Consider the following 14,509-nt stretch of genomic DNA (forward strand, 5'->3'; position numbering starts at 1 on the left):
ATGGGTGCGTTTTAAATGTGCGACCCTTTAATCTCCTTCACTTCGGATTTTTCGTTTTCTTCATTTAAAATGAAGTTTAGTTCAAGTAATCAGCGAAATGCACGTTTTATAGTCTAAATGCACATATGTGATAGGTTTATTTACATCCGTTGTGAAAATTCATTCAATTCTTCATGAATGGTGTTTACGGTACATATTCAAGAGTTTGTAATGGCAAGACAATTTGCCTTTTTTCTTTTATGAATCATTTACTATTGCATGATATAATTTTTTGCTTCAAACTGTTCGGTATCATGCGCTGCAAAAGGAGACCCGACGTTATAGTTTCCAATCGCTTGCAGGCACATTGAGTAACTTAAGCAACAAAATATTTCCGTCATCCGTTATTATATGATAAGTTTTACATTACGTGTAAATATGAGTATGTTTTCATCATTTTATGACTTAATTCTGTGAGTACAGCAATGTGTGTCGTTGATAAATTTTAATGACTGAAGATTTTGCTGACTTTATTCGGGTTCTCAGCCGGTTCAAGCTCTCAATTTCTGCCGACGTTCGATGGTCGAGTCGTCCATCGTCTTCAAGGCTGCAAATACTCCCATGAAGACGATGTGCGAAGGTCGTGTAGCCCTGCACACAATAGACGATTCGGCCACCGAAACGTCGGAAGAAATGGAGGACTTGCCCCGGCTGAAAACTCGAATAGAATTCATCGACAGCATATGCGGTGAAAACACCAGATTGAAGATTTCGTTTGCATGTTTGTTAGAAAAAGATTTCTGTTTACACTCTTTTCAAAAAATCAGTTCATTTGATTGATAAATGGTGAATAATGAATATCTACATACTAGTGGGTTTTCTGAGATTTCTAGAAAATATTTAAGGTGAAAGAAGGAAGAAAGTATTTTTTAATTAATTTTGCGACTCTGCTTTTGGCCTATTTACACTGTCGTTAAATGTATAAGCGCATTACTTAATAATTACGTTACTCGTATGACTTGTCTCGATCTTCGTAAAAACCCCTTGCCCATTTTGAACGTCGCGGGGATGGTTGATGTTTCGTCGATTGCTGCAAACTGGTACAGATATAGGACTTGCTTTGAAAACTACTCAAAATGATGCGCAAGTGAACTGAGAGGGTAAATAAGTGGTTTTTCCATGCGTTTTCGGTTTCCAGCCCTCGCGTCTTCTCTCTCCGCCCGGCCCGTCGTTGTTTTGCCGCCTCTTCTACTACTTACATCAAAAGATAAGCTCATTCTTCCCCTCAGCCCTACTCTCCCCCCCCCACAACCCCCGCCGCCACTTCCTTCCAACCGCCCTCTCCCTCCGCCTCCAGTCTCTTTTCACCTCTTTCGTGGGGGCCTTCCGAAGATTTGCATGACTGCCCTTTCTCACGCGGTCGGAACCCTCCATTTACTTCAACCTCTCTACCACTACCAACTCTTTCGCTCCTTCCCCATCTACCCTTCATTCCCTTTCCTCTCATTTCCTCACCCGTCCCTATCCTTCACTTCCTCCTTCCCTCGTTCGTGGTAAACATCCTCCTCTCTCCGCCTCCATCGCCAAGCACACACGTGCACACACGCACACACCGTCCCTTCCACCCCTTCCCGAGGCACTACCGCAACCATTCGGAACCTCCCGCCTACCCATACTCCCCCGCCCCTCCCCTTCCCGTCTCCCCCTCCGAATATTCCAACCGCCCGCTCCTGAAATGTATGCCTTTCGCGAGGGGGCTGAAGTAGGAGCGATGAAGAGATAAAGAGGAACTCCATGGAGGACCCTCCAAGCCACGATTTCTGACCCCAGTGTCCATAACGATTTGAATGTTTGAAGTCGCATTATCTCTTGGTCTCTCCTAGTCTAAAATCCTAACGCACTTCCCTAACAGATTATTCATTGTGTCCGTAAGAATCCTTGTGCTGCTATAGTGTTTGTCGTTAAAAGTTATTGATCCAGTGACTGTGGAATTTCCACTGTCACAGTGGATTGTACGTATACGTTTCTTTACTGATTAATTTTTGATAAAAGTGGACTTCAACTTTCAAGAGCATTCAACTTGACAATATGCTGAATCTTTATTTACTGAGTCCATCTCCTTCCTTTGAACTCCTGCAATTCTTTGATTAACACTTAACCGGTCCATTCAATTATCTTCGCCGTTTTTATTCTCCCTATCCCCGCCAATATTTCAATTTTTTTCAATATAAGCCTTTTGTTGGAAAAATTGTTAAAAATTCAAAGAGCGGTAGAACATCGAAAGGCAGAAAAGAAAATCTGGGGATTCGAGTGCCCTAATAGTAATTGTTTATTAATCCGGACTGTTTTATTCGCCGGATATTCGTTATCCTGGTCTCAAATAATCTTATAATCAGACACTCGGATATCCGTTAATAAGCTCACTATCAAAGTATTATAATGATGTAGGATCATTTTTATGAATAATAGAATAATATCTGTCATGAAAGTCATTCAATAATTCGTGAACAATCAGAAAAGAACAGCTGATGAACTTTATACATATTAATTCTACCACGGCAGTACTCCAGCTGGATACCTTTTATTTTGAAGAACGCTTGACTTTCCAGCGCATGAAAACTAATAGGGAGGAATATTCAGAGACCAAACAATTTACCACTGACACATTTTTTAAAGCTGTGAAAAATATACGTTCAATTCTTATCCAAGACGTAGATTTGCAAAAGGCGATTACTTAAGTCTCATAGTGGTTATATAATCCTCGATGACGCAGGGCTCATCGAAGGTGCGAGTCTACTACATGGGGTGCCTATGCGTAGATACACGGAGCGCGTCATTGCTAGGTCATAAGTGAACTCTGGGAGACGAAATCCCAGTTCATTTGTTAAAAAATCTATGATTTTAAAATACCTCCACCTTAGCGGAATCTTATAAATTATGATGCATCTCTGTAAAGTCTCTCCAGGAATCAATCTTTATCTCTTTGAATTCCTCAAGGTGAACGGTTGCTGTAGAGGCGCTATCTTCATGTGCGTTTACAAACTATGTGATTAATGGACCTTTCATAAAGTCTGTCGTAGGAATGTTTACGTATATTTTAATCAAGACTGCAGTGCCGTTGGGTGACGGAATGTTGATCTATGGACTTGTCAGAGCGATAAAAATTTGTCGACATCATTTGTTAAGATAGATTAAAGAAATTGTTCTTTGTAGCCGTTTAACCAGTTTTATAAGAAAATAAGTATAAAGAGTGTATCAAATAGTTTCATGGTCACTTGTGATGTTTTACAATTGATTTTGCATTGAAAATTACTTGATTGATGAATCCAAATATCTCTCTGATAGTAGCGATTGTCTTACTCCTCGTTTTGCAAAGTCAAGCTTTTTTTCTCTTTTTTTTGGGATAGACCTCGAAATAAATAACTCACTATTATTCCCAATTAAAGGGAAATGATATTTGTTGGAAATGTTTTGCGGCATAACAACTTCCTGGAAAATATAACGGAGGGAAAAATACTAGGAAAAAAATGAAGAGGAAAGCCAAATAAAAATTTTCTGGATGGTATAAAAAGTATTACGAGAGTCGCAACATATCTGGGATCTGAAAAGAACTGCAATGGAGAAAGATGTATGGCTGCAACGACAAGATGATGATTATGATGATATGCTAAATTACCTGCTTCGTTATTTTTTCAATTACCATCGAAAGAGTCGAGATCTAGTGAATACTTCTAGTGACAAGGTGTGCTTTCTACCCTACCGCGCTTTATTTTTTCTTTAACTTTTAGGGAATGTTAGCACAATACTTTAATACGCCTAGGCCGCGTAACTTTCTGGTTGGATGATATTATGTTAAATCTAATTTATATGACTGATTAAGCTTGTATCTGCAGTTGGAATCGACTAAAAGAATACGGGCGGAACCTAAAGTTTCATCAGGAGTTGGCAGTCATTTAGGAAGAGAATCTACAGGGTGAGGCGCCTAAATCCGGACACATTTCAATTGATATTTCCCGCAATGTCGTAGTTCCACTGGAGGTCGCGATTGGCGTTATTGAAAGATATGGGCATCTAGTAAACAGTCGTAACCTCAAAATGGCCTTGATGTTACGTACGATTGCGGAGTATAAGACAGCCGAAGTACAATCTTGTAAAATCGAAGAGCCGCTATTATCGAAGGTGTTCGCGCTGGACGTTATATTTCAAAATTGTTTGATTCTTCTAGTAGCCCAGATCAACTATTTACGATATTGTGGCTAAGTATAATACTTAGGAGAAGGTTTCGCTTACCCGGCGAGGAAATCTCTTTCGAGGTAATGCGTGCTTGTCCGGATTGCAGCGCTGCACCCTGTATGTGGCTCACCATTCGTCGCCGTCATGCCGATGGATGGCTTACTTAATTCTGACGCTTCCTACTTCCGCGAAGTAAGAATGCCGATAAAGAAATCATATCTACTCAGAAAATGATTGCCAGCAGCTAGCGACGATTCTAGTACGCTTCAAACAGTTTCCAATTATCCCATATTTAATTCCCGCTGGCCACGATTTGCCTTATAATCCTATATTATGATTTATATCGTGGATAAGGGTAGTACTTGTGAATTATTGAAATATAGGCATATATTTCTAAAACGTGGAACCAATAAAATAATCTTAGTAAAATCTACGGTGAATTCGTTTTGCCCCCGCCCATGGCATGATATTAGTGAGTTGTAGCTTTCAACATCAGTTTGTTATAGCCACTCAATGATAATAGTGTACATTGAAACCTTGATCGCGGAATAAAAAATTCAAAATAGGTTTTAGCAAACATTTTTTACTGTATGCATTATGCAGAAATTCCGCAAGGCTAAGCCGACAACTGAATTCATTTTCTTTTTGTCCATAAATGTCTTTCGCCAAGGCAACTAGAATTTTTTACGATTGCTAAGTTCTTTTAAGGTTCTTATTCTTTTTTATTGCATCCAATTTACGGATTGAATTCTGTAACTAATTGTTATCGATGTATAAATTCTTTAAATTTTTCTTCATTTCTTGCAGCTATTTCATATAAATTACTAGATTCATCAAACTCTCGGCAGATGGAACAATTTTTGTTGATTTAACACATCGTATAGATCGTATAGTAATAGATCTAACAGTTTTGTGTGTTATATGCTTAAGTGTCAAAAGAATTTAAGACGAGTCGGTAACACTATGTAATGAATAGTTTGAGACGTAACTTTGTGGGAATGTTCCAATTGAAAGTTTTGTTTTAGCATTATTCATTTGGTAACACCGTCCGTAGTTAAATATTACGTGCCGCTACGGTCAGAAATAATTAGACCTTTTTTAAAATATTTATTTCTTCGCTTTGGGTTGATTTTGCTGACTTGATGACGGAGAAATAGAATATTCATGTATCACACAATTCAGACATTCGTGAGACAGTATCTTCTAGGATATGATGTTAAAGAATACCGTACTTCAATTTAAATATGTGCCTATTATAAATTTCGATCTTTTTGGTGTGGTAAAATGATTTATTTTATCCTGAAACGCCTAGTTTTTCTTAAAATATGCTGCTTCATATGCAAGTAAATTAAATTGACATAATTTTCTCTCTTTATGTACGTATTTTAAATGCTAAGGAATTTTTCATTTTCGAGGAAATGGAATTGATTTTTTCATCGGTGACTAAAAATATTATGAAATAACCAACTGAGACCTATCTTGATCCTAGCGCTGGAGGTATGTGTTATGAAGAAAAAAATAATCTGACGTGGAAAATTCTGGAGCAATCTTCAAAAGTTTGTTGGCTTTTTTCTTTACTGTATCAATGCAAGTGTGTGCATCTATATGCTTGAGTGGTTTTATTCACATTCAACTTATTTAACTTTCATTTTCAATTACTTTTTAATTTGATTAACTATTCTTTTCCTTCATTCCCTTCAGCGTTGGGCGACGAGGAGGAGTGTCCAGAGAAGCAGCAGGAGACTGATGACGAGGGCATCGAGAGGGACTCTGGGGAGAGCAGCGAGGATGATCACAGCGGCGCGGCCGCCGAGTCTGCGGCGGACGCCAGCAACGGCGTGGCCAACGGATCCGCCTCCTGTTCATCCTCGCAGGGGAGCAAGGGCAAGACGACCGAGGTCACTCTGGAAAGGGTCATCGAGGTAATAATGGTAGTAGTAGCAATAACATCAGGAACAAGAGTAATTAGCGAGAAATCCTGGGACTTTACCATCGGTTATGTCGCATTTTGTGCAGAATATAGTTAAGCGCATAGATTCGGGTTTTTTTCCTCCTTCTTTGTCTTGGTTCCTGTTGGATTATTATTTCCACTGGACTCTCAGTGGTATTTTCTTTGTGGTGCATATGTGTAATACGTAGAAGTTGATGCATCTTGCCCTAATTTGAAATGGCAAGGTGGCCACTTAATCGGGGAAAAGTCGGGAATCGCTCAACTTCTTTAAAACATTCAGGAAGAAATGGGGTAAAGGGTTAATTTTTTTAGATTAGTAATTTGATGTTCTATTCCCAAAGTCCTGATGAAAACGATGCTCTTTTTGGCTGTAAAATCTGCTCGCATTGGCCGTTAACCTCTGACGCACGCACGACCTATCATGAACTGAGACGGCAGGAGGACCAACTTCGGTTTGGACCAGAGCAGTACTGGTCGATTCGAAGGGAATTTGAAGAAAAAAGAAATCTCAATCAGGTTCCAAGCATTGGGGAGGAAAGTCGAAAAATAGGACGTTAATATCGACGGGGAAATAGGACGGGAATGGAAATCAAGAAAATTAGTGGCTGCTTTGACATGGCCTCTCGCAGTATTTGGGAACCTTAGAAATCGTACATGTACGTTTCCAAATTCTACACGCGGTAGCAGTTCTCTATTCACATGTTTTTACATACCCTTCGTGCCACTCTCTTTATGGGTAAACTAAGACAAATAAGCCGAATCGTAATTTGTCTCAGAATATTTTTAATATTTCATTTAACATATCCAATTTTTACATGTTTCGCCTTGGTCACATTCATACGTTGTTTAATTATTGCTTTTATCTTCTAGAAGATTTTAATTTATTTCTTCTGAGTCAATTACGAGTATAATATTCCTTCCTGACAAGCCATTCACTCCTCTCGCTTATTTAAGCTTGGTAATTTGACTTGCATCTATTCTCTCAGCATGCATTAGAGTGTCATACTTTTTCATGAATGTCCGCTGCATCCATTCCACATTCTTTCCAATACTTACTCATCACTCGCCTTATTTCTCCTCTTTTTATCGCAGTCACTCTCTAGTAAGCCCCTATCCGCCGCATGTAGTCAACGTTTGTTTTATCCTGGTTTAGCAGAATCTCACTTCCGTCCAATAAATTGGGGAGAAGTGCACTTTTATGCCCTACTTTTTTATGCTATATTTGGCAAATATTAATTTTCATTAGTTCAATCCATGAAATCCATTAATTCTCTCGTTTTTGATTTCGCTCTCGAAATTGTTTACTATAAACTTTTATGTACGAACATGAATGGAAAATTACCGTAAAAAATTAAAGCATGGTTTTTAAATTTTCTTTTAGATTGTTAGCATACTGAATGTTTAGTTAGTATTTCTCTTTGAAATGGCAGCATTACTACATTACTGAATTGTATTAATGGGAATTGAAATTTAAAGTTGATACCCCGCTTTTCACATTCATCACACAAAGTTTTCATTAAAATTCATATTTAGGTGGCTTAAAAATTTCTAATAAGCATAATATATTTCATAAGCGAAATTATTTCTAAGCTAGAGATGATCAGCACAAGTATGCCTAACAAAAGAGTGATATAACACGTGGAAATAAATAAGAGCATGAAGATACGAAGTTCAATTATTTCATATTTCATCTGGGATAAATACTCGAGAATCTATAGGTCTTTCTCTCTTTGGCGGTTATCTATAGAATACACTTTGAAAGTTTTAAGTTAATCGAATGGCGATCTGTTGATCGGAGGTTGTCTTAAATTTCAAGTCTATTCAGTGTTAAGTTCTGCAATTTACAAACAAAAATACCACTGTATCCTTCGTATGGCGATTATAAGTGGTTTAAGTAACGGGGCAAATATACAATTCCTTCCTCACATAGATAAGTATTTGTTTTTGAACACACTGATTATCGTGTTCGACGCTTTTCATAATTAACTCTCCTGAGAATTTTGCCTGTGTACCTCAAAACCTTGGCTTCTATGCAAAAATATTCTTACCCTGGTGCTGGTACTTTTTGCCAAAGAGTCACTCAGAATTGTGTGTGCTTCACGTTTGTAAAGAGGTACGAATAGGACTGTTTCCGTTTATATAGGTTTGTGTTACTTGCTGCGCATAATTAAATGCGTCGATCTCTATCTAGTCTCACATCGTCCTTTAGGAATTGTCCATTTTGACTTTGGCCTTAAATTTTCAACTTTGACTAAGCTTTTTTTAACGTGCTCCAAACTCCGCAGAGCACAGAAAATGTACCTCCTATTCCGCGACCTCGCGTGTTCCACGGCGTGGCTCGGGTGCCTGACTGACCGTGATGAATTGCCTCTGGGTAACAACTCCCTCTCCGATCCGATCCTGATAACAAATGGACACCGGCCATGAATATTTCACCGCATTCCTTTGTCGTAGTCTTTCCTCCCACTCCAGCGTTCCGGCGGCTGGCAGCTTAAGCCTCCATTCTCTTGGCATACGCAATGAGCACTCTAGGAATTTTGCTCAATGACCTCGCCGAAAGTACGTAGTATAATTTCATAGATGTATTGATTTTAAATCCCTCTTTATCTCGGAAAACCTTGGATCGGGCTCGGACCAGCCATTGTTTTTTTTTTACTTTCCGATGTAAATATTTTAGTTGAACATGGGAGTTAGTCGTAAATGCGTGTGGAAAGACTTTCACTTCCTAGTTTTTAAATGTGTGTTTCTTTAAGGGTTATAACCGCATATCCTCGTTTAAAGACAATCCTTGCGAGGTTTCATGATTTCAAGGTGGCTTAAACGGTTATATCTTTCAAGTTTCTCGGGCCAAAATAAAAAATTGTATGATAGAATTTCTTTCGAGGATAGTTTAAACCTTTTATTTGAAGATTTTATTCCAAATTAGCTCTTCCGTTTCACAATTGCAATCGATTTATGAAAGCATAGAGTAATCATGTACTTAATTTCCATTTTTCAAATGTTGGAATCATTATTTATTGATATTAACACGTCATTTCACATTAAACTTTCACTGCAATTGGTCCGTTTTAAAAATTCAACTGAGAGAATCTGAAACATCATGAGTTAAATTATTTCAAAATCATTTCTGAAAGGTGTTTGCCTGTCGTATGTTTAGAGGCAAAAGCTATCTTTATGACTGACGATTACGAAAATCTGGCTTCGGCCTAAAGCATTTCGCAAATTTAACATTTATTAAATGTAATAAAACCATAAACCAGGTACGTTATTAATTTTACCTCCCTGTCGCTCTTGAAATGATTTAACTGATGTGAAAGTTAGCTTAATTTAAGATTATTTCCAGTGTATAATACTCTTTGAAATAAGTGTATCTCAAAATAATAGTTGTACCAAGGAATCAATATAATTTAATATTTGTGTCGCCACCCACGAGCATTACCTTCAGTTAGTAAATTGCTTGGATTTTGTTTTTTTATAATAATATTGAATGAAATATAATGGTCAGGTCAAATTTAAACCTACCACGGAATAGGGTCCTTTAAAAATAATTGCCAGACGGTATGCGCCATCACAATGGCATCTGGTACTTGCGCTTTTACTTCTTTGTCTTATTCACGTTGCTCTTGGACCTTTGCCAAGTAATGAGATTGCCTCCTTAATTCTAACAGTAAGCGACTAAAATTGTTCTTTTCAATGACTTCTTGGTACTTGGCTTACTCTGTGGTTCATTTCGCGTGCTGTTTCAATTGAGAGAGGCACAACAGTGAGAATGTAAGGCAATCACAAATCAGCCCCATTTAGTGCTCACCCGATCGAAAAGCCGATACATTATGACATACTATTTTCATGTATTATGTAGCATATAATTCTTCACTGTCCATAGTTATGGATAAATCAAAGTATTAGCCCTCAAAAACCCCAACGAAAGCAATGTAAAGTTGGAGTTATTTGAAGGAAACTTGTCAAGAAATGAGTAATGGTATTTTTTTCATAGTCTACCTAGTTAGGTATATTTTGGATGCACAGAAAATTGGCAACTGTATTTCTAATTCTCCCCCAAAAAGCAAATTGACCCATCATCACAATAAACCTTTCTGTAATTCCTAATATACACGTATTCTACCTGCCTTCATTTTGTCCAACATTCCCTATCCTTTTCCTCCCTCTTCTTCATTCGCTAAAATTGCTCCCTTTTACCACATTCTTCAAAATTCCATGACCTAGCAAAAAGCTTTGCATCCATCTTTCCTGCCTCATTAAGATTTTCAGTGGTGCATTATGCTTCCAAAAGTAGATTAAAAATTTTCGTAATCACAAACCTAACTTGCAAGAATAGTTTCTTAATTGTGGTCGTATAATTACGGCATCCTGCTTACGGCCACTTCAGTGAGATTTCTCTGTGGCAATGCTAATAACTATGAGTAGGAGTATTATGTTACCAAATTCCCTCTATGATAAACTTTTGCTACTGCAATGTTGGCCCAGAGAAATTGAAATCTCGAACCGGAAACCATGGGGAGCTAGTAATATTATCTTTGTTCAACTCCGAACTGAAGCAACAGGAAAGTTACATTGCTTTGCGCTCGGCGGCGCATGTGGGAGGCACTCTAGTTTGCATTGAGAACAGCTGTTAGGAATTTAATGAAAGGTGTCAGCTGGATCTCTGGAGAGCAGCCCCAGGGACCATTAGTTATGCCCTTTGGCTAAATGGAGAGTTGAAATTTCCTCGGATTGCCCGGATTGTTATCGCAGACCACGTTAGAATGTTCCTCTTAATAAGTTGATGTTCCTTTCTACAAATTCCTTCGAGTTTCTCGCTGGTTAACCTCAATACTTACGGGTCGCGATTAGAACCTCCTGCTAGATCCTTCCAATGGCAATATTTTGCTCCCTGGGCTAATAGCGTCGTAAATATCATTTTTTGTACTCACATTTTTAATTCTAGTTTTCTACCTTTTGGCCCCGAAATCTCGGATTTGAGATTGGAGAGTTCGTTCGGAGTGCGCCATCGCGACTCGAAGTATATCATCATCTCGTGACACCGTAGCACGCGAGAACTGACCGTCCCCACATAATTACATGCGAGGGTCGGGATATCTTATAATTTTTAGCAGCTGGGTTAATATATTTCTTCGCGGGCGCCTTGATCAGATAGAAATTCTCCCCGGAAGAGCGAGAAGCTATCGACGACGGACTACCAATGACATGTTCAGTACACGTTATTCTTGGACACAGTATTTAATCATAAAATTATCTAACCAAGCACCCATGCATTTTTAATTCTATCATTAAAATTTAAAGCTTTACTCTCACATCCAGTATATGATTGCAAAAGAAATACTTGGTTTTTCCACATAAAATATTTATTCACGACCTAGGTTTCGACGCTCAGCGTCATCTTCAGGTGAAGATGACGCTGAGCGTCGAAACCTAGGTCGTGAATAAATATTTTATGTGGAAAAACCAAGTGTTTCTTTTGCAATATGTATCGTTTCCACAAAGTGACGCCTGAAGTTATCTCCTTTATCCAGTATATGATGTGTGTGTTTACGTATTTGTGTATACGTGTTTAAGAGCATTATGTATTTGCTCATATATTTTTAAGTGCATATTTGTGTGAATTAATGGCGTAATACCACCCGCCCCACGCGTGGTTGTGTGCAGTCGTACCAACAATGGTTAATTAAGCACGCAGCGCCATAAACTATCAAACAGATTTTTTTGTGGTAGAGATGATATTCATTCCTCTGCCATGTAATATGGTGGCGTCGCGCGCATATTCGTTTGTGCGTCGTGATCTAGAACCCTTTGGTCCCCTTCGCAGGCCTGCACCGCTCATGTCCCGTCGCCGTCCCAGGCAGAGGCGCATTACCGCGCCGTCTGCCGCGCCCTCGTCGCCGAGGCCCTCGAGCTGGCTTCGTTCCTCGAGACCATCTCCAAGGGCACCAAGGCCCTCCGCTCATCGGCCGTCTCCTCGTACAACGGCACCTTCTCGGCCGCCAACGGCGACACGAGGGACTCCCTGACGGCCGGGAACGCGTCCCTCGGAGGAAGGCATTCCGGCGCCGCGTCTTCGTCTTCGGGAGCGTCCTCCCCCGATCACCTGGACAGCCTGTGCTTCTCCGACTGGGTGAGCAATTCCAAAGTGTTTTAAGGTCCTCTGGCAAGGTTTAAAGGAGGGTTTTCCTAAACTATGAATGCCTGCGCCGATCTCTTGAGCAACCAACCTTAGGCCCTTCGGCCACGGGTGCCCTTGGCCGGGCTGATTTTTTGGAAACGAGCCAAATAATAGAAAATAATTATTCTTAATCCGCTTCTAAAGAATAAATAATAGAATTCTGTAAGGTTTTTAACTTTTAACATGCTCATCCCCCAAAATAAATCCAACGACATATGGAGGACTTCCCAGAAACTAAGGTATTGCAGAAAATACATATATTTCTTATCTCGAGCCTTAATTTTGGTAAAACGCTGCTCCTCTCACTCAGTGTTGAATACCATCACATTTACCACGTCACAATGCCTTTGTAAAATTTGATGTTCCATGCGCACCTCCCTCGCGTTGGCAGAAGTTTCACTTGTCATTTTCGCGGTTTTGAACTTTTAAATAAATGCTGATTCAATCTTTTGGTTGAACACGTAAAGGCTGGGGTTTGCACAACACATTATTCGGGTTTTCTAAGTTTCGTATGACGGCATATTACGAACCCAAAAGAGGTCCCTGAAGTATAGTGCCGAATTTAGGAAGAGCGCATACTGCTATTGAACTCCAATAAAATGAGATCCATTGAAATTGTTTTATTTTTAATAAAAGTTTCATCGATTTGTACCAATCTCCTTATTTGCACCATAATAACAGTGTTGTGTACTAATGCTCATGCATATTTTTAGGAAAATCGGTACAACATTGCACCGAGATTCACCGGCCAGCAGCTGAAATGTTTAAATTTGTAATGGAATCAGAAATTTATTGAAAGCGTAATGGGTAATTTTGGAAGTTAATTATTACCAGTTAATTTAGATTCTTGAAAACATACTAAAAATATCTATAAAAGTTTGAAGAAAAAGTTTTACCTCCTTATCGTTAAGGGTTACCTTGAGATATTAATCTATACTTGTGAACACACGTTTTAGATGTACTTCATTATATTGACATTCATTAACGTTTTGATAGTTAGCCGCACCGAATGCGGCGGCATGAAATCTTATAAAGGTTAATTTAAAGGGTATTGTGATGTATTGTATTGTGGGGGTTATGCAGGAGTTCTTATTTCCAATGAATTAACTGGTTTATGTTGTTTCCCGGTTTTTCATCTCCTTCTGGCTCTCTAAAAATACTTTTCATTGGTTCACTTTGATATTATTGATGCGTGCCCGATGGACCGATTCATTTTTTTCAAAAGCACCTGTTAAAGGTTTGCAATGAAAGTGTTTTTATTTAGTCGATATGCATTGCGCGTCGTCCGGATGAGAGCAGTAAATCGTCATCGAACTCTTTCCATTTCTTGACCGTTAATGGCCAAGGTATATGGGTAGATGATTCGTGCCGATTGGCCGGGGTTTTCCCCTTCCTACTCGGGCACGAGCACACCTGTCCCGTCGATCGCATGGTGGTGCGACACACGAATGTTTTCGATGCTCTGCCATCTCACTTTCCTATCCTCACTCACACACGTGTCTCGGGGGTGTGGTGACTCGAAGGCTGTGCAATAGCCGAAGGCGGCACCCATCAGTGCGGAAGGAAAGCTCTTCTCGGGTTGAATGAAAGGCCAGGAGTCGAGGAGTAAGGGATTGGGGGGAGGGCCCATTGCTCGGTCGATTGGCCTTGATGTTCTCACCATATCGGGCTGGAGGAATTGGAGGGGGGGAGGGAGCACGCACGTCCGGTCATGGACCCTAAACGGGAAGGACCCTTCCAAAGGAAAACCCAAGGAATATTCAAACGGATCCCACTCTCCGGCCGCAGGCGAGTGAGTTGACCCCGAAGGCAATGAAGTTTCTTTTTTGGCAGAGGAAAGGAGCACCTTGTGCTTCTCCTTGTCTTTTCACTATACTTATGGCTGGCGAGAGATCGCTGTCTAGAATTGAAATGAGAAAGGGTAAAGATCTTCCGTGGCTTCCAATCCCAGCGAAAGAATTATTATTTTTGACACTCATCTCTTCGGTATGTACACACAGAATCTGGTGCTCGGTGGGGATTCAACTCCGGAGTTCTGAGCTTTTTTTGGGAGCAAGCGTACCATTCTCTTCCGTGTTTCTGCTCTGACATGTACTATTGACCCGTGTAATGGATCTAATGGACGATGCATTAACTCTATATTCGTCGCTCCTCCTGTGGTCTTATTA

At 39.7% G+C, this 14,509-nt stretch overlaps 1 protein-coding gene across 3 annotated transcripts in view; it reads left to right on the plus strand.

Annotated features, from left to right (window-relative positions):
- Positions 1 to 14,509, plus strand: part of spir (spire type actin nucleation factor) — a 448,013-nt gene that overhangs the window by 239,996 nt on the left and 193,508 nt on the right. For all 3 annotated transcript variants that reach the window (XM_071591594.1, XM_071591595.1, XM_071591596.1), the window contains exons 4-5: positions 5,914 to 6,134; positions 11,988 to 12,293. In XM_071591594.1, the coding sequence (XP_071447695.1) occupies positions 5,914 to 6,134; positions 11,988 to 12,293 (527 nt within the window). The remainder of the gene's footprint in view (positions 1 to 5,913; positions 6,135 to 11,987; positions 12,294 to 14,509) is intronic.

This window comes from Hetaerina americana, unplaced genomic scaffold (genome assembly GCF_022747635.1).
Source record: "Hetaerina americana unplaced genomic scaffold, ioHetAmer1.1.p SCAF_5, whole genome shotgun sequence".
NCBI lineage: Eukaryota > Metazoa > Arthropoda > Insecta > Odonata > Calopterygidae > Hetaerina > Hetaerina americana.